This window comes from Sinohyriopsis cumingii, unplaced genomic scaffold (genome assembly GCF_028554795.1).
Source record: "Sinohyriopsis cumingii isolate HCF-2022 unplaced genomic scaffold, ASM2855479v2 utg000349l, whole genome shotgun sequence".
Taxonomy (NCBI): Eukaryota; Metazoa; Mollusca; class Bivalvia; order Unionida; family Unionidae; genus Sinohyriopsis; species Sinohyriopsis cumingii.
In genome coordinates, this window is record NW_028315889.1 from 4684585 (window position 1) to 4706547 (window position 21963).

The 21963-nt window shown below is 35.2% G+C and overlaps 1 protein-coding gene across 1 annotated transcript in view; it reads right to left on the minus strand.

The window, feature by feature from the left end:
* Positions 1-21963, minus strand: part of LOC149774348 (plexin-B-like) — a 253049-nt gene that overhangs the window by 156352 nt on the left and 74734 nt on the right. Inside the window, exon 3 of the mRNA XM_089945411.1 lies at positions 19935-21604. Within this exon, the coding sequence (XP_089801537.1) occupies positions 19935-21107 (1173 nt within the window). The 5' untranslated portion in view covers positions 21108-21604. The remainder of the gene's footprint in view (positions 1-19934; positions 21605-21963) is intronic.

Genomic DNA, 21963 nt, shown 5'->3' on the forward strand with positions numbered 1-21963 from the left:
TTGGTCTAAAATATGTAACCTTGACCCTAAGTCAAAAGGTTGAGTAAGCACACAGCATAATGAATTGTTTTACCTTCATAATGATGTACACTGTATGAACAAAATCTATTCAGGAAATAAAAATGAAAAACCTTTAACAATTTTTTCTATGAGTCAATCTTGAACCGAAGGCCAAATGGATGAGAACATGTCATGGAATAACTTGTCTTAGTTTCATAACAACTCATACATTTGATTAATGTTATGACTATGTGGTCATAAGCTAGGTAACAGAAAGAAGTAGAAATCAACAAGTTTAGTAAAATTAACAAATAATTTATTACTCCAAGTTACAAAGGGAAAATTTAATAGAAACTTGCAGTATTATGAATTAAATAATTCCTAATGTTCTCTCACATGCTCAAAACTAAAGAATCTTCTGAATAAATTCTAACAATGATGAATGTGCTGATGTAACAATAATTTTGAAATATCACAATGATATAATCCAGACTGTCTTTGAATAAATTTACAATAATCCCAAAAACTCAGGAATACTTCCAATGAATAATTAAAATATATGATTCCTCTCAAACTATATCTGAACACAGAAGTAAATGATTCAACAGTCTGAACTTCAAAGAGGAATGAATAATTTTGTTTACTTCATCCTATACAAACAGACTGTCACCTAACCTATGATGCAATAGTATTTTCTGGAAAACTTCATTAACTTCTAAACAAGGTCAGACTTCTAGATCATTCGAAGCTCAAACATATGGGTAGACTGTGAACTCAAATCAAAGTAAACATCTTCCAAAAAAATGACCAAAGTCAGGTAGGCCAGAAGTCTATCCTCAATCATGGACAAAGATTAAGTGCACCATATAAATTAAATATACATAACACCTTCCTTCATAATGAAAAAGGTTACTTTTATGTCATAATAATAATATTGACTTAGTACAGCACCTAATCTTTAGAAGCCCAATATACTTCAAAATATTAGATAACACACAAAAACATATACAATGACAAGATTACATAACAAAAACATGCTGACAATAATTAATGGGATAAATATTATTAAGTCTTTACATCTGTTTTTGTAGTCAGAATAGTTGCATTGTATATAAGTATTATGTTAGTCAAATATATACATGATATTATAATAATTGAAATTACATTTGCAGATGTCTTATGAATGTTAAAAAATATACATAAAAGCAATATAGTACTCATATACACAAGAGAGTGCATCTACAATCACATTATCTTTTCCCTTGATGTGCCTAATGTCCATGTTGTATTGCTGGAACATCAAACTCCATCTCAAAAAATACTGCTCCGGTGGCTTAGTGGTTAGAGCATCAAGCTCAGATGTGGGAGGTCACTGGTTCAAACCTCAGTTGTATCATACCAAAGACTTATAAAAATGGTACTAGCAGCTGCCTCACTTAGTGCTCAGCATTAAGAGGTTAGTGTTAGGACTGGTCGGCCATGTGTCAGGATAATGTGACTGGGTGGGACATGGTGCTACATATCTGCAGCATGATGTCCCAGTGATAGACATCACTATAATCTGTCACACTGCAGACATCATAGCAATAAGACTGAACATTTTTTAAAACTACATTAAAATTCCAAATCACACAAGTACTCAACATTCTCTGATATCTGCTTTTCATTTTGTTAATGAAAGTAAGGAGGTTGTGATCACTGACTATAATAATCAGAGAAAGAGCTGAACTAATAAAAACTTCAAAGTATTGCAAAGCCAATATGAAATAAACACTACTTCATGATTGTGGAATAATATCTCTGGTGCTTGTTTAGTATTTTTAGAAAAATAGCACACTAGATGATGGACACCATTTCTGCCTTTTTGACTCAATTGAAAGAATTTCTGAATGTTTTCTGTGTGATCTTTCTAAGTAGGTTCGTAGATGATGACATCATCGCTGTATGCATCACAATTATTTAGACCAGAAGATGTTATCATGTTCATTAAATGCTGGAATGTTAATAGTGAAATTTTTTCTATACTATATGCCATCAAGTTACATCTTTAAAGTCCATCTATAGTTGCAAATTCAGTAATTTCTTTTGCTACTTCCATGAGTAGAATTTTTCCAAAATCCTTTTCAAAGGTCTAAATTAGTGACATAATTTGAATTTCCAATTTTGTCAATGCAGACATCAACTTTTGACATTGGAAATGAATCTGTTTTGGTGACACTGTTGACTTTGTATAGTCAGTACACATACAGAATGTATTATCTGGCTTTGATGAAAGAATACATCATAAAATTCTGTTACTTTAACTTGGTTCTATAAAATCATTCTCCAGCAAATACTGAATTTCTGTTTTTTCAAATATTCTTGCTTGAGCAGATTCACCCTATAAGGATGTTGTTTCACAGGTGTGTAATCTTAAATCTCAATATCATTATAGATTTTATTAATTCAAGTTGGAACATTTGGAAACAAGTGCTCATATTTACATAATAGCTGTTGATGTTCACTTTTTTCCTGTGGTTGTAGGTGTGAAAGTTTCTGGTCTAGATTATTACATACTTATGAAGTCCAAAGTCAGATTGTATTCCATCATTTACACCTTCATCATGTGACTAAATTGATTGAATGATCACCTGGGCTATCTATCAAAATACTCCTTGAACATATTTATATGGCAAAGCTGTTTCTGTTTCCACCTCCCATGAACGTTAATGATATAATTTAAGACATTTACTTTCTTTTCAATTGTATAATGTATGGGCAAGAGAGCCAGAACTCTATCAACAGGCTGAAAACTCATTTCCTTTGTATTTTTGTCCAAAATTAATTTAATTTTTAACTCAGTAGAGTGAAGATTAGTTTTTGCTACTTCATAAGCCTTTGGCAACTAATACTTTAAATCAGAGACACAGTAAAGAAGATTAATCTTGGAATCTTCATTTGAAAGAAGTTTCTCTTTTAATGACTTCAGTGGTTCATGGAAAATATATCAAAAACTAGTTCAAAAGGACTAAAAACCAATGATTCTTGAGCTGATTACTGGACAGCAAACAACAGCAAATGAACAACCTTATCCCAATCTTTTCCTGTATCAAAGCAATATGAGTGAATCATATTCTTCAAAGTTTGTTGAAACCATTCCAAAGTCCCTTGATTTTTAGGGTATATAGGCAGAAGATTTAAACTGTTGGGAGCCTAATTCATGCACCACTTGCTGGAAAATTACAGACATAAAATTTGACCCTTAATCAGACTGAACAGATTTAGGAAAGTCAAAATTTAAAAAAAAATAATTATCAAATCTTTTACTAAGGTTTTAGTTTTAATATTTCTCAAAGGAATGGCCTCTGAAAATCTTGTGGATGCACACATTATGGTCAACAAGTATTGATTGCCTGGTTTTAGGTGTGGGATCAACACAGTCTACCGATATTCTGCTAAATGGTTCATCTAATGCAGAAATAGGTTGAAGATGAGATTTAGACAGGATTTAGAACCATTGCTTTAATTTTGGCCAATAAAAATTATTCAAGATCTTGTGATAAGTTTTCCTGACTCCTACTCCTTGTAACATGGATGGTTCATAATTCTCTATAATAAAATCAGCCTTTATGTCTGAAAGATCATATTGTCTGGCAAGCTCAAGCAACTTATCCTTTTTCAAGGACTTCTCCACTTTAGATGACACTGTGGAAGCTTGTTGGTTTCACTTAAGATTTATCAAATATGTGAAATTAAAATACCCAGGACAATGAAAATTCAGAAACAAAATGATGTTAAACTTCAAAAATATTTTTATTTTCTCCTACAATTTTTAAGAAATTCATATCCCAGACAAGTGCCCCCAATTTTCTGTTATGACTCTATGGACTTAAACTAAGTAAGAAAAGAGAAAAACCAACAAGTTTAGTCAAATTCAACAAATATTTGTTCCCTAGAATTCAAAGTGAAAATTTAAAAGAAACTTACAGCGTTGTGAATTAAATCCAAAATAGTCCTAAAAGTTATATCACAAGTCCAAAAGTGTAGTGTTCCAAATGAATTCCAGTGGTGTTCTGAATGAATTCCAATCTTGAATATGCTAATAAGCTAATAGTCTTAAATGTGCTGCTGCATCAATGGTTTGGATGTATCATAATGGTATAATCCAAAATGTCATTTAATGAGTTCACAATAATAAAAAAATAGAGATGTAGTCCTAAAGTCAAAAACAATGTAATTCCAATGAATAATTTAAATTAAAAAACATCTCATAATAAAAATGAACACAACTAAATTGCTAATTCAATTGCAGATGTCAAGAAAGGAATAAGTAATTCTGATGTAAACAAACTTAATATAAAAACCTAAGACACAATATGAGGATTATGATGAAGGTCAAACATTAATTTCCAGAACATTCTAAGTTGTAAACACAGTCAGGTCTTTTTGCTTATATTTTAATACAAAACACGACAAACATCTGGTGGATCATAAATTTCCAAGAGCAAAACCAATGTCCCAAACTCAGATCCAAGTAAACAAACATGGACAGAAGTTAGTTAAGTAATTTGTTCTTTACAAAATTACCCATACAGTTTTCAATAATGAACAAAAAAAAATAAAGACACAATACAGATTGCATCAGATCCAAGTTTCAAGATAGCTGCCATGATAGACACATTTCCATTGATTAGAAATCATAGGAAGTCTTCTGGTCAAAATTCCATGTTGATATGACTTTGGATTCATGGTCTGTGACCAGTGAAGCTAAATATTTTAGTCAGAAGATTAATATAATCTTTCTATTATTGTGACCTTGATCATAACACCATAGAAATGTGTGAGAATGTCATGTATGATGAGAATATATCAAGGGAAATAAGTGTAAATGAGAAACTTGAATCAAAACCTTGAGAAACTGTTACTAAAGGTGCCATAATTCGAAATGTGACTGCTGTCTCAGTTCCCTCTAACAATATATTTATTATGATCAAGATGAATAATGTGTACAACTACACCATGCCCAGCCAAATTTCTCAGTTTGTTGTTGTTGTTGTGGGGTTTAACGCCATTTTTCAGCACAGGATAGGCTATACATAGCGGCCAGTATTAATGGTGGAGGAAGAACAAGGGGAAACCCCCGGAAAGAACCACCGACCCACAAGAAGCTACTGGCAAGCTTTCTAACATACCCACATTGGCTGAATCCGAGACTCGAACTGGCGCAAACAGAAGTGAGATGGCAGTGACCCTTAACGGAGAGTGCTTTAGACCACTTGGCCACTCGGGGCCCCTTTCTCAATTTGAACACTGTCTATTTGCAAAAAAGATATAATAAATATAGTGCAACTGTATTCATTTCAGAACAACCCAGCTATATGGTATTTTAAACATGGCTTTCGTGTACTTCAGTTTCAACATTAAGTGATGCATGCCAGTGAGATTTGATCACCCCTAAAGTTTTCAACTGACACATATTTTTCTTAATTTCCATTACTTTATACTGGAATGTGGGTCACAAAGGTAAAATGGTTTTCTGAGTTTGGGAGATCTTTGCATGTCCAATTCAACTATACTATAATGATTAACTCATTTGGATAAATCCATATTTGACAACTAGCCTGGTTTTCTGGTATTGCTTGCTGTAATAATTCTTTTTTTCCTTTTCAGACATGTGTTTTCCTTTCTTGTACTGGTGTTTATAAGTGTTTTAATCTTTTTGGTTATAAAAGTTTGTCTTCAAGTGTCTGGCATCGTTATCTCAGGGGTAAGCCTAACAGAATTAAATGTTGCTTGACATTTATTTTTTATTTGTGCATGAACATTTAAAAATTTATGAAAAGGGTTGTACCAGTTTTCAAGAGCAAAATTAATGCCTATCAGAAGACTACCCCTTGCATTACAAAAAAGAAAATACATTTAAGTTACATTAATTGAATTGTCACTGTTTCAGATCGGCTACATTGTATAAATGGTTATATTCAAACACTAGTCTATATTTAGCTGCACAGATTTCCATGTGTGATATTTAAGAGTTAGGAAATTACATACTACCTCTCATATTGACAAACATGTTACTGCAGCATCAATTGGTGAGAAATGTAATTGCATTTTCTGATTGGATTAATCTGTTATTGTTCAGAACTCTTCTAATTAAAGAAATGGCAGTAGCATAGAAATTATGCCCTGCATGACAAGCATACCTTTGGTGCCTCAAATTCTTTTTTTTTAACATAAGCATACTATCATGGGAATCATTGATGATGATGTTGATGTTCTAGGGTTTAACGCCATTTCTCAGCACAAGATAGGCTATACATGGCGGCCAGTATTAATGGTGGAGGAAGAACCCTGGAAAACCCAGGGAAGAATCACCGACCCACGAGAAGCTACTGGCAGGCTTTCCCACATATCTACACTAGCCGAGCCTTGGACTCAAACCCACGCAGACAGAGGTGAGATGGCAGTGATCCGGAACGGTGAGCGCTTTTGACCACTCGACCACTCTGGGCCCCCAAACAGAATCATTAAAAACTGAGCCAGTTCATCAGTCATCAAAAAAATCGTTTAGTATTACATGCTGAAATTTCTGTGCAGAAACCATTTTTCTTCTTTCAGTCAAAGTAACTTTGACCTTTGACCCCAAAATTGATAGGATTTTTCCAAACTCTAATGCAAACCATCCACAAAATCTGGTCCAAGATTAGTGATATAGAACTAATGTTATTTTGCAGAAACCATTTTTCTTTCTTTTGAGTCTAAATGACATTCACCTTGTGACCCCTAAATCAATAGGATTTTTCCTTGTGTACATGTAATGTAGAAATGTTGTTATTATGTGGAAACCATCTTCATTCTTTCAGTCGAATTGACTTTGACCTTCTACCTTTTGATCCTAGATTAACAGGGATCTCCCCAACCACAGGTGCAATCAATCCATAAAAGGTTTGTTAATCAGAGATGATGGAGAACTCAAATCATTCTGCAGAAACTATTTTCTTCTTAAAGTCACAGTCACATTCACCTTTTACCTTTTGAGCCACAAATTAATAAGGTTCCTCCTTATCCCAATTAGCAACAAAGTCTGGTAACTTTTCAAAAGTGTACTTGTGAGGAAACCATTTTCTTCTTTCACTTGCAATGACCATGACCTTTGGTATTCTGGCCAAAATCAAAAGATTTTTTTCCTTATCTCACATGTAAGCTATCCAAACAGTTAAGTAACTGTTGATGAGAAGAACTTGAGCTTATATGCTGAAAAACTTCTTTACGTCAAAGTGACCATGGCCTTCAATAATTTGACCCCTAAATTTAAACTCAGCTCTTCCTTACTCCAAGTTCAAATTATCCACAAAGTTTGGTAACTGTAGACAGTGTAAAATGAGTTTTGTGCAGTAAACAATTTTCTCGTTTCAGTCACTGTGACTTAATCTTTGAGCTTTTGAGCTTTCCTTACCCTAGTTGTAAGCCATCCTCAAAGTTTGGTAACTGTAGGTGGAAGACAATGTGAATTAATCTGCAGAACCAATTTAGTGACAGAAGGACAGAAAAGATCATAAATATAATATGTGCATTAGCCATTACTGGTATGTACTATGCCAACAAGCTACTATACAGAGTTGATCTAATTAGGAAAGAAATCCATCACTCTAAAATTATGGAGCTACGTCTATGCTTGTCAATCATGTTTATATGTTTGAGACTATGAATACACAGTACGCTAAAATGCATTTAAAGCTATGTCAAATGGTAAGGAAAACAGTGGTTCCAATCTGGCAACATTTGTTAAAGATATGAATGGAAGGAGGGAGAAATTCTGGCAGATAAGATTTACTAACTTTCAATTTTTATATTTCAAGAGAAACATTGTGGTACCACCAGTGGAAACTGTGACTGCCAGTTCAAAGTTGGTCATAATTAATTTAGCTGAACCATCCTGAAGCCATCCACTAAGTTTGATAATTACAAGGTTTTTCTGCAAACAAAAAACATTTTTTGTGACACTGACTTAGAATTTTTGATTCCAAAATAAATAGGTTCCTTACATACTTTAAGTGAAAGCATTTCACAAAGTTTGGTCTAGAAATACATGTACAGTTATTTTGCAAAAAATATATTTCTTATTTCAGTCATAGTGACCTACACCACCCTACCCACCCCAACCCATTCAATCTGCTTCTTTCTAACCCAAGGTGTATAACATGCACAAACTTTGGTAAAGGTGTATGGTCCAGAAACACTGTCTTCTGTTATTCATAGTGACCTTGACCTCCTGACTCCAAAATCAATACATTTCTTACTTACCCCAAGTACAAACTATTCACAGAGACTGGTCGAGGTATGTAATTTGCAACTAATATTACTTTGCAGAAACAATTTTTCTTGATATAGTGACCTTAACCTTTGTCAACCCAAACTCAGGCAGTTTCTGCTTTACCCGAAGCCATCTACAAGCCATCTACAATTGATCCAGGTATTGGATATAAAACTAATGCCAATGTGCAGAAACTGTTGATCTTCTTTCAGTGACAGCAACCTTGACCTCTGCCAATTTTATCCTAGCAAGCAATCCATAAAGTTTGGTAACTGTAGATGGGAGAAAACTAATGTTATTGTGTGGAAATGAAATTGGAAAGAGATGAAAGGACAGACAACATCATTACATAATGCACTTATAGCAGGTATATAACAATGGCAGCTTATTTCTGGGCGGATGAAAAGATAGAAAACAAGCAAAGAAAAAAACAGTGAAAGAACAAAAACGTAATGGGCCCCTCCACTGATATTGCACACTGGAGCATACAACAAGAGCCTACACCAAGTCACCAACATGTCTGAGAATATTAGCTATCTCTGAATTTTACGGATGTTCACTGCAGAAGTTGATAAATCTTTAAATAAGATCGACTTGCTCAATTTGGCAAGCACTAACAAGACTTTCTCCAAGGGAACAACACTCTATTGGGGGAAAAGAATTTCCAATACGTCAAAATAAGACAATTTCTTCATTTTAACTGTGGATTGTTGAAACAATTTTTAATTTCTTCAGCAGTAATATGATTTTCAAAATGGCTGGTCTGGTGCACATACTGGATATCAGCTTGGCAACATACCCCATCTAAGAATGATCGTTCAAGGAGAGTACAGACAACATTTTTATGACAATTGTCATGGCAGCCATATTCAATTTTTAACTGGCACCATTTTCATTCAGGACCCAAGAGGTATCATAAGAAGTCTCTTGGTGAAATTTTATATTGGAGAGAAGTAGAGATAGAAATATTTTCAAGATGTTGCTTTCCATTCCCGAGCAGTAACATTAACAAGATTTTCAAGATGGATACTATGGTGGCCATATTGGACAAACAGATCAGCACTATTTTCATGTAAGATGAACTGGACATCATAGGTCTTCTGGTGAAAGCCATGTCAATATGACTCTGTTCAAGTAGAGATCTGATACATTTTGAAGATGGCTGTCATGGAGGCCATATTATCTGTCAGATCACAATTTTTTAGGACCAGCTAGACATCATAATAAGTTTTCAGTGCCTACCCCATGTTGATATGACCATTCATGTAGAAAGAGCAGCCATAATGAAATTGTCAAGATGGCCACTCTGATGGCCATATTAGATATCAGACTGGCACCATTTCATTTTTGACCAAAAGAAATCTTTTAGTCAAAAACCAATGTTGATATGACCATCCATGCAAGAAGGTTAACAATAACACAGTTTTCAAGAATTCAGGCCATATCAGATCAGCCCTTCAGATTGGCACAATTTTCATTTAGGACCAATGAGACCATGGGAAGAATGTGTATAAAGTTTCATGGCAATCCTCCAAGTAGTTTAGGAGGAGTAGTGATAATAGATATGTGTATGACAAACAAATGGCAGTAGAAAGTATTGACTTTTATTATGACTCTATGGTCATAAAATAAGTAATAGAAAGAGTGTGACTCAACAAGTTTTGTAAACTTCAACAAATAATTTATTTCCCAAGAATACAAAGTGAAAAATGTAAAAAGAACTTATGGCATTGCAAAATAAATCCCAAATAATCCTAGAATTCAAATACAAGTCCTAATGATTAAAGTTCTGAACAAACTTTAGTGGTATTCTAAAATAAATCCCATGCTGGAAGTGTTGATGTGCATGTGGTGGCTTGTGTCAGTGATGTGCCAACAGTCTTTTGTTATATCACAATAATATAATCCAAAAATTATAAAAAATCTAAAAAATAAATAAATAAAAAAATCCTTATTTGAAATTTCACAATAAAACCAAGTCTCTATTTCCAAGAATGTTATTTTTGAGCAGTTTGTTTTTCCAGAGAATGATAACTTGAATTAAATAAATTGAATGAATAAATTCCAGTCCAAATGAAATACTGGACACAAAAATAATACAACTGATTCTACCCAGATCTTATAGCATGAATAAATAATGTTTCCATTAACAAGATTATATGGGCCTCCACCTGACCTCAGGAAACAATTAATATTTTCAACATAAAAAAATAAGCTATTACCTAATGGAAAATTTCATTCTTGAATGTACCAAATGTTTACAAGATAAAATCTTATTTATAATTAGAAAGTCTATTATTAAAATTATAATAAAGAACATGGTAAACACAATGTCCTTGACTCAGGCAAAGATAATAATCCTAATAGTTAATCCATACAGATACAGAAAATATTAACTATGTATTAGTTGTGTACAGAAGAGAAAAATAAACACTGGTGAGCCCTGATTCAGCACTGCTGATTGTGTCTTCTTTGATTGAGATACAAGTCATCTACAAAGTTTTTGTAAAGCCAGGCAGTGCTGAACTTCAGTAGTTTTGTGAAAATAATTTTCCTTATTTCAGTTCCTGTGACCCTGTTTTATTACCATTTGACACAAAAATAAATAGAGACTCACAATAACTTGTATACCAGATAAATTTGGCAAACTTTGTATCTTCCAGGCGTCAAATGCAAACCATCATTAAAGTTTCATCAAAGCAGGTCATAACAACCATTTTCTTGTTAGAGTTCCTATGACTCTGACCTTTGACCTTTTCACACAAAATCAATACTTGTCTTTCTTGGATCCAAAATGGAAACTATCTACAAAGTTTGCCCAACATATCTGGTATACAAGTTGTTGTGTGCTCCTTTCTTTCAGTTCATGTGACCTTGATCTTAACCTTTTGACTCCAAAGCTGGTTCTTCCCAAATGCAAGGTACTCAAAAAGTTTGGTAATAATAGATGGTGGATGACTCATATAGCCTGGAATTACACTAAAGCTCAACAAGGGGGGGGAAATTATTGCCTAACTCATTATTTCAAGAAACATTTTAAACTTTAATCTCACAAAAACACAGGAAATGATTCATTCTGATCTTCAGCAGATACCATTTTGCAATATCACTTACCATGCCAGCTTCAGATGCAATATTTGTGGATGCACCTGGAGGTGTTTTCTGGAAACTGTTTCACAGATCCTCTCAAATTATCTACAGCTGCACTTCATTTAAGTGGAATTCACAAATAACTCTGCCAATCAAACTTTTAAACAAAAAAACTTTTGGAAAGTATTCAAATTTTAATTCTATTTCTGAATCAGCATGAAAATATATTTAAAACCCGAAGAAAACCAATTCTAAGTATTTTAGGTCATTTAGTAATGTCATTGTCATTCTTTTTTCTAGTGTTTCCTGCTAAAATCAATACATGAATATATGAAATGAGATCATCTGGTTTACAAAACAGGTTTTCTTTACAGCCTACTAGTATTAAACCAACGTCAGTTCATATAAATATTTATCTTTATATATGACAATAAAAATGGTCTGGTTTAGGTTTCTGTTTTTACCACACATGTTTTTACCACACAAGTAGGTTATTTAGAGCTAATGGTAGGATTTAAACCTGTACCATTTATTGGTCATGAGTCCAGCACACTAACCAATGAACCATTGTGGCTTGAATTGGTTATATGTGGAGCGAGAATAAACCACCTTCAATCAAACTGGGTGCCACTATTATATGTAGATTACCAAAAAAATACTTATTACTAGGCAACTAAATTCTAATGCCTACAAAGGAAAATGAAAAAAAATTCAAATTCTGAGATGGCTAAATTCTAAGTACCCTTCATGCCAGCTTATTAAGTCAATACCATATTAATATAACTAGCATTATATACCATCATGACCCTGTGACAATGAGAATTTAGATCTAATTCATCGATACTGTGTGATTTACCATCAACTGACAAGTCTACATGAATAATCTGTAATACGGTCTGACATGAACAATTGATTCATACTGGCATTAGTGGCAGATGACAAAAACAAATCAGCTGATGTCAATTGTGGGCCTGGGACTAGTGATCAATGCATACATACAAACCCAGTCTCAAATAGTGTAATATACATTTTTAATGAAATGAGATCATGGAACCAAATGTTGATAGAGGTATGGAGTTGTCAGCCAAACTAGGTGAAGTTTACACTAAGGGTGAGGAAAAATGTTATAAATTTGGGGGACAAAAACTCAAAGGTCAAGGTCACTGTGGCTTAAGTAAGAAAAGGGGTTTCTACACAACAACGCAAGTTCTCCATCTTCAGATAGAACTCAATGGACAACTTGCACTTGGGGTAAGAAAGTACTCTGTTCATTTCAAGGTCAAGGTCATTATGACAAAGTCAAAAAAGGATATATGCATGATAACTTGAATTCTCCACCATCCACAATTACCAGTCTTTCACAAATAGTGACAAGTAATCCTTTTGGTAATGTTAATCTTTGAATATATATGAAAAACTTGCAGCATAAAGATGGACTACATTTTGTTTTATTCAACCTATCAAGGTCAAAATAATCTTAAAGTAAGTGGATACAATTTAGCTGTGGAAATATATTGAAAGTTGCATTGCAAAGCAGAGAAATCAAATAGCACTAAATAGAAAATTATATGCATTCAAATTTTGATAGTTAAAAAACTACTTGAGTTACTGGACCTTCAACATTATGAACAAAGATCATCATCATCATCATCATCATCATCATCATCATCATCATCATCATCATCATCATTGCAGCAGTCAAGAGTATTAAAATCTCAAAATCTGGTCCATGTATACAGATCAAATCATCTTAAACCATAACAAGAGTCCTGTTTTGGGCCTGAGATCACTCACCTAGCTGACATCTGTTTCATAACCAAATGAAATAGAATTTGGCCCAAAATATCTGGATCTAAAAGGTATTTTCTTTAGACATTTCTTTCTATGCAGCTTTTGTATTGACTTCATACATTATGAAAACAATTATTTCAAGGTGTCACTGTAGGTTGTATCTTCATCCACATTTTATGGCATACCAGCATTATTTGCCCAACACTGAAAAGCCTTTATGTCTTTGATGACCTTACTTGATAGCAAATCTGCATTATTTTGTATAGAGCTGAAAGCTTTTTTTAACTGGATGTTTCTATCCAACTTGGGAAGATTCTGCTGAGAAGATGTTTAAAGGTTGTTTTTTGTTGTTGAGTAAAGATGGCCACATTTGATGACAGATCAGCATCATAGGTAAACACTGGAAAGCTCTTCATACTGGGACTTTTCTATCACATCTGGTCAAACTCCATCCAGAAGGTTTTAAAGTTGTTAAAGATTTTTCTAATGTAAGTAACAGTAGCCATAACCAATGACAGATGGCATCATGTTTTTAAAACTTGGAAGCTACAATGCTTTTTTCAAAGTTTGGTTCATGTTGATCAAGTAGTTTTTGAGAAGTTGAAAAAGAACCTAATGCTTGAGGCACAATGTACAACTGATACAGGACCTGATGCTTGAGGCACAATGTACAATTGATACAAGACCTGATGATTGAGGTGGAATGTACAATTGATACAGGACCTGATGCTTGAGGCACAATGTACAATTGATACATGACCTGCTGCTTGAGGCACAATGTACAGTTGATACAGGACCTGATGCTTGAGGCACAATGTACAGTTGATACAGGACATGATGCTTGGGGCACAATGTACAATGGATACAGCACCTGATGCTTGAGGCACTATGTACAATTGATACAGGACCTGATGCTTGAGGCACAATGTACAGTTGATACAAGACCTGATGCTTGAGGCACAATGTACAATTGATACATGACCTGCTGCTTGAGGCACAATGTACAATTGATACAGCTCTCCTGGCCTTATGGGCAGGTGAACTAATGACTTGTCTGCCCAGACCAAACATCAACTTATCCATTAAGGAATACTGTCAATGGCACATGTGTGTGTGTGTGTGTGTGTGTGTGTGTGTGTGTGTGTGTGTGTGTGTGTGTGTGTGTGTGTGTGTGTGTGTGTGTGTGTGTGTGTGTGTGTGTGTGTGTGTGTGTGTGTGTGTGTGTGTGTGTGTGTGTGTGTGTGTGTGTGTGTGTGTGTGTGTGTGTCTGTGTGTGTGTGTGTCTGTGTGTGTCTGTGTCTGTGTCTGTGTGTGTGTCTGTCTGTGTCTGTCTGTGTCTGTGTGTGTGTCTGTCTGTGTCTGTCTGTGTCTGTGTGTGTGTCTGTCTGTGTCTGTGTGTATCTGTGTCTGTGTGTCTGTCTGTGTCTGTGTGTATCTGTGTCTGTGTGTCTGTGTGTGTGTCTGTGTGTCTGTATGTCTGTCTGTCTGTGTGTGTGTGTCTGTGTGTGTGTGTCTGTGTGTGTGTGTGTCTGTGTGTGTGTCTGTGTGTATCTGTGTGTGTCTGTGTGTGTGCGTGCATGCGTGCGTGTGTGCGTCGTTTAACTTGCCTATGGGAAAGCAAACTTACAATTCTAACTGGTGCTTTCTCACAATAAGTCTTGAGAAGTTGGATATTTGATTTCTACACCTTTACAATGTACGTAGTTTTTATGACGGGTGGACAGGATAACACTAATTTTATGACAAAATCCTACTTGTTGCTATGGCATAGCTTAGTCTTTTCCAGATGGAAAATACCCTCATCCATATTGTGAGAATTCATTCTCCCATATGGTGGCTTTCCAGAAGTTTCTGAAGTAGACTGTGTGACTGGCACATATACAATATTTTCAAGTATGTAGACTACTAATGGGACATCATTGAGGGGCTGGGAGAAGGGAATCTGTCAACAGTAACTTATAAGATTTACATTATTAGTTTAACCCAACTCCAACCCCACAACCTTTAAATATCAATAATATGTTATCTGTTGCTATTGCATAGCTGAATTTGCCAATTCAGTGGGAGACTGAAGACCCCCAAAACCTGAACAGACAAACAAAAAAATTCCCACCCTTACAGTAGAAGTGTCCACTAGTGTACATTGGTGCACTTGGACAATATTTTGTGCAATGATTATGAGCCCTAGAGAAAATATGACATCTTTCTAGTGCACAAAGGAACAAAGATAGAAGCAGGAGAAAAGAATGTGAGACCACTAAAATATAGCTTTTATTGCATTCTTCAAAGATGAATTAGTTAGACTGGCCCATGAGATTAATTAGTTAGACTGGCCCATGAGATGAATTAGTTAGACTGGGCCATGAGATGAATTAGTTAGACTGGACCATGAGATGAATTAGTTAGACTGGACCATGAGATGAATTAGTTAAGACTGGCCCATGAGATGAATTAGTTTAGACTGGCCCATGAGATGAATTAGTTAGACTGGACCATGAGATGAATTAGTTAGACTGGGCCACGATATGAATTAGTTCGACTGGGCCATGAGATGAATTAGTTAGACTGGGCCATGAGATGAATTAGTTAGACTGGCCCATGAGATGAAATAGTTAGACTGGGCCATGAGATGAATTAGTTGGACTGGGCTATGAGATGAATTAGTTAGACTGGTCCATGAGATGAATTAGATTGTCCCATGAGATGAATTAGTTAAGACTGGTACATGAGATGAATTAGACTGGTCCATGAGATGAATTAGACTGGACCATGAGATGAATTAGACTGGTCCATGAGATGAATTAGACTGGCCCATGAGATGAATTAGTTAGACTGGCCCATGAGATGAATTAGTTAGACTGGTCCATGAGATGGCAATGGCTTGAACTGCATGGACTTTAATCTTCATAAATGAAAGGTCCTTCTGAGGAAGGTACTGATAAACTCTCTGGAAAGCCATGATAATCCACCTTGAAATGGTGGAAGCTGAAATACCAGATAAGCCTTAAAGGAGAAGGAAAATATGCTTCTTTCATTTCCCTGTAGAAGCTGTGAAATAGAAATATCACACCCTATTTGGGCATAAAATTCAATCTTGATCATCCCCAGCATCTCTGTAGGGAATGGAGATACCAGCATGTCCTCGTTTGCTAAAAGAAACCTGGCTGGCAAAGGAGAGAAACTGGCTCAATCTCCACTGAACCATAGACAGTCTTGCTCTACATAAAGGATTGTAGCTTATAAAATGCTGATGTGTCAACAGTCTTTTGTTGAATCACATTAATATAATCCCAGGTATGAATTCACTACAAATTCCAGTGAATGTCTCAATCCAAGAATTTTATCAGAGCACTTTTATATTTCCAGAGAAAATAATCACTTAAATTCAATAATTTGAAGAAAATAGATTCCAGCCCAAAATAACACTGGACACAACATATAATACAACTTGATTCTGCATGAGCACAAATGAATTTTCTCTTCAGTGACAGGATTATATAGTTTTCTACCTGACCTCAGGTCATAATTAACATTTTCTAAAAACAAAAATATTACCTTATGGAAAATAACCTTCTAGAATGATCCTTATGTTTACAAAAAAAAATGTTAGTTATTTTTAGAACCTATTACTAAAATTAAAATACTGAACCTGGACTATGTCTGGTACAGCAGGTAATTTCCAACAATCTTGACCTAGACCCTAATAAACATGTCTACATCTATTAATAATGATCCTGATATTAAGCCCAGACACATAATGAAATATTTTAGCTAGGTATTAGTTGTTTACAGAATAAAATTAAGACAAAATCAGTTCTGGTCAAGCAGAAATGAACTCAATTTTGGACAAGGTCAAGTCTGACATATAATGTTACATTACAATAGCATGTAATGATATATACAAATTTTTAAAAAATCTAACAAACAAAAAATGCAAATTAAATATACATAACATTGCAACATTGCCTAGCAAACTCCTGGCCACCACTAAACTTTTGAGAGAGCACAGTGATCATGGCTGAGTGTGGAAGCAACATTTAAATATGCATGAGAGGTCGCCCCAGAGAATCTCTCCCAACTGGAGTGAATTTTAATCTCTGTGCCTGAAGGTTTGTGAAATATATCCAGGGGTAGAAGATAGTAAACTTCATTGATTGCCTTATCAAATATCAGACCCTTTCCTCCTCCACCATCTGGGATGGTGGTCAGGGGGGAAGCAGGGGACTGGAAGGGAGAAGGAGCCATCTCAACCTGTTCCATATCAAACTTGTGAGAGTACATGATGACTGACAGGATGTCTTCATCCTGCTCTTGCTCCTGGGAAGAAGGGCTTTAATGTGCTGTGTCTCTTTGCTGTGGCTGAGACTAGTGAGCTAGGGAACCTCATCCTGTAACTCCTCAAACAAGGCAATGACACTATCCCTGGTGGCAGAATCAACAAGCAGGCAAGAGCAAGAAATGGGTCTGACCTCTCTAGTATGGTAGCAATCTCCTGAAGTCCACAGCTGCATCAAAGGGAAGAAACAATCACTTTCCTGCACTGGATGATTCCACATCCTGTAGGGATTGAGTTGATAATAAGAAAGGGGTGACACTGATCTGATCCCCTATCCTAGTCTGGCATCTGTATGCTGATTCCTAGTCCCTAGCAGGATTGGTAACTTGGTGAAGGGGGAGGGTATTGACCCTATCCCCATCCCCAACCAAGAACTTGAATCGCTGGTGACTGGTACTCAGTGAACAGCACCCAGTTACCATTGCCTGGTGGCTGGTGAACAGTGACAAGTGATCCATTGCCAATGAACACTAATTGTTTGAATATGACTGGTCAGGTGACTCTGATCTACTAGAAGATGCTTTCTCAAGCTTAGATCAGAGCTCCCTCAGATGAAACGGATTTATGATTTTCATTATTTCAGAAAATAGAGGATGGTGTAATATGATATGTAATTCATTCTCATTGACAAGAAAAATATCTGTCAAAAATAATATTGTCAATACCTGTATTATCTGGTAATTCCTATATACCTACCAAATAGCATGTATAATCTGTAATTTGAAATTATAAGTTAAAAGTAAATCAAATTTAAGCAGTTGATTAGCAATGCAAATTAGATAGCATTCTGCCCCTAATAAAAATTAACATTAAGAATAACATTGAAAACAGCATTGTTTGTAATAGATTTGGACCAGTTTTGAAAGTACAATCTTTTAAACATTGAGCTAATATCAACAAAAATACTGACTTGTTACGAACAGATTGAGTAAGTCACATGTATCCAAAACCATGTGTGACAAGAGCACTGTCAACAATTTAGTATGTCTGCATCATGTTTAATAGTCCTCTGTGTAGCATCATGTTTAATAGTCCTCTGTGTAACATCATGTTCAATAGTCCTCTGTGTATTATCATGTTTAACAGTCCTCTGTGTAGATAAAATTACATTTTTGCACATAAACCAATGTACTTGACTCCAAAATCAACAGGCCTTTTTCCTTATCCTAAGTGCAAACAATCCAGAGTTTTCTGTCTGGCTTATGATGTAGAACTAATGTTATTAATTCAAAATGGATGTGCTTGATCCCTTGTGCAAGCCATCAACAAATCTTGGTAACTGTGAACAGTGGAGAATTCAAATAATTGTTTAGAAACCATTGTTCTTCTTTCAGTCCCAGTGACCTTGAACATTTACTCTGATGATCAAAAAGGCAAAAGGACTGGTGTATAGAAACTGAGTATGTTTTGATCCCTCTTAGAAGGGTATATAAATTGTTTGATTTTGCACAAGACCAACTACAAATGAAATATGAACCCAGATACTTAAAAATGGAAACCATTTCTATCTGTCCATTTCAGTTTAAAAAAAACATTTATTGTAACCTCTGCCTCTACTAAACACAGCAATTTTAGTTTTTATCAACATTTATTTTGCACAAAAAAGATCAAGGGTGTTTATTTGCCTCTGCATATTCAAAGCTATCAGAAAATGTTGTCATATCATCGGCAAATAAATTGTGTCATATATCTGGATCATTTTCATATAAGCAAATACCTTTACACTTAATGTTTTGATTCAATAAACATGTGGAGAAATGTTATGAATACAATCAGCTAGGCCTATATACCAGCCTGGTGCCAACTGAACACTGAACATATTCAGATGTTTCACACAGGATTTGTCTATAAGTAAAGCACTTTATTGCCATGGTGTGTCGCTGAGCAAGGCACTTTACTGCCAATGTATGTCTCTGAGCAAAACACTTTACTGCCAATGCATGTCTCTAAGTAAAGCACTTCATTGCCAATCTGTGTCACTGAGCAAAGCACTTTACTGCCAATGCATGTCTCTGAGTAAAGCACTTCATTGCCAATCTGTGTCACTGAGCAAGGCACTTTGCTGCCATTGCTTCAACATAATATACCTTTCATGTATATGTGTTTTTAAAAATCAAATAATCTATTAATCTTATGACAAGGTTAACAAGAAAATATGTTATGTCTTCCCCATATTTAATAGTCTTCTTCTTTGACACTGGTAGTGCATGGTTAAATCAGTAGATCTTTTGACAATGAAATTGATAGACTTCTTCCTTACCACAAGTGCAAGCCATCCACAAAGTTTGGTAGCTGTAGACGATTGAGAACAGGAGCAACTGTGCAGAAATGAAATTGGTGACAGATAGTTGGACAGACAGAGGGATCAATAATAACATAATATACTCCACCTAATAGCAGGCTTATAAAACATGGTGAACTTACGAGATTTGGACATTGTTTCTGGTCCAGATAACCACCTCCACTGATGTCTTGACCTTGATAACACAGTTTTATGTTGTCCAGCAGCCTCTGTCGAATATTCTGCATAGTAAACATACAAATAGCTGAATCAGTATCATTAGCTTTTCCGTCTGTTGTAAATATTCCAACAAGAATCTCATCGTCAGTATTTCGTAATCCAAAGGTCATTCTTAAATTTCTGGATGGCTGAATAAGCCTTGCAGCTCGTAAAAGATTATACTCCTTGGAAGCTGTGCGACACTGAAAAGGCATATCCACATATGAATAGAAATAAGAGTCTTCCTGGCAAATCTGAATAATTTTAGATATGGTTTTACGCAATCCATTCTCTGTGGGTCCTTCTGGCTGTTGTGTGATAAAATAGCTAAATGCATCATATGTAAATCCAGTAACATATTTGATCAGATATGAAGACCTAACATCTTTCTTGATGAACATACCTGAAAATTTCCCTTGTATGGAATCTGTTGTTTTTGCAAATGAAAATCTGTTTCTACTTAAACTCCTGCTGCATATAGCTGGCACAGTGTCTCTTATTCTTTTAATAATCTCATCATCCCCTGTCCCAGTGTATGTCGTTGCAACATACAAAACATCCGTCATTAAATCTGACGGCCCAGGGGCAATAAAGGCAACAGTCGAGGCATCTGGAGAATTTGCCACCACCGCAAAATCTGACACAGATCCTGTGTTGGATGTGTAATACTCACCGGCCCGTGATATATTGTTCAAATTTCTTGCTTCACATGCTCCTTGGTATATACTTCCACATGTGATTAACTTTTCTTTTGCACCTGAATAGAGGAATAATAACTTGTTGTGATTGTCCATTAAAGTTCTCTGGTATGTACATTCATTTGGCGGAGGAAGACATTTTGGACTATCAAGAATGGGTCCAGTTTGCACTTCTGTTTCAACAACCAAATTTGAATCCAACTCATAAATCCGATTTACAGCACCAATATAAACTTTATTCCAGTCTGACATGATCATATGATTTGTTTGCCAATTTTCTCCTTCAAAATTATCTCCCAGGGTTAACTCCTTCACGATATTGGCCATGCACTGAAATAATAGTGTTGTAATGAAAAAGACTCCTACTATTTTATGCTGAAGTCTTTTAATTTTCCTCATTCTGCTTTACTTTTATTCACCAATTACATAAAACCATATCACTTATCACCATGGTCTTAACACTTCCATCTACTGTGATTCATAAACCAATTTCTGAATCAATCTGACAGGATATCCTTAAGTGAAGGGGCCAGGTACACACTTTGAGAGCTCAGAAAGACTCTGGTTGGTATTGGCCTTATTATGAGAATGCACATAGACTGATCACTCATAAAATAAGCCAGCAGGATATATTATCCTTGTAAAATGTGAGTGTGTAAGGACCTATTACCCACAGTTCAAAATGGATGTGCGTACATGATTCTGGATTGAAAATAAACAGGTTTCTGGGTGGGAAACAGAACACATCTTAAGAATCAATATCCTTCACATATGGCTGCCATAAATGAGATATCTACAATTTAATAAGTACTTGGAAAAAATAAAGTCATCCATATCTACTGCTGGTATTTCTGGCATCACAGAAAGATATGGGCTTGGGACCATAAAAACCAATCCTGAAATAGAGAAAGAAAATGCATAAGATCTCAGGAATTAAATTACAGACATCAATACCATTATAGTAAAAGCATGGCTACATCATGTTCAAAGATCCTATAATAAAAATACAAGATACAACAAATTGAAAGAGGCTTTGTTGATCCGTCAAAACTTTAGTCAGACAGCAAAAAAAGATACAAGCATTTAAATGTCGGGAAAAAACAAGAAACTGGCAATGGTCTACCTCCAAGCTATACTCTAAATCTGAAGAGGCTGTGGTACAGTGGTATCAAAGTTAAAATTTAAAACAGAAGGGCAACAAATTTCAATTTTGAATAACTAGCCCAGCAAGAATGAAGGAAAAATTAGTATGAAA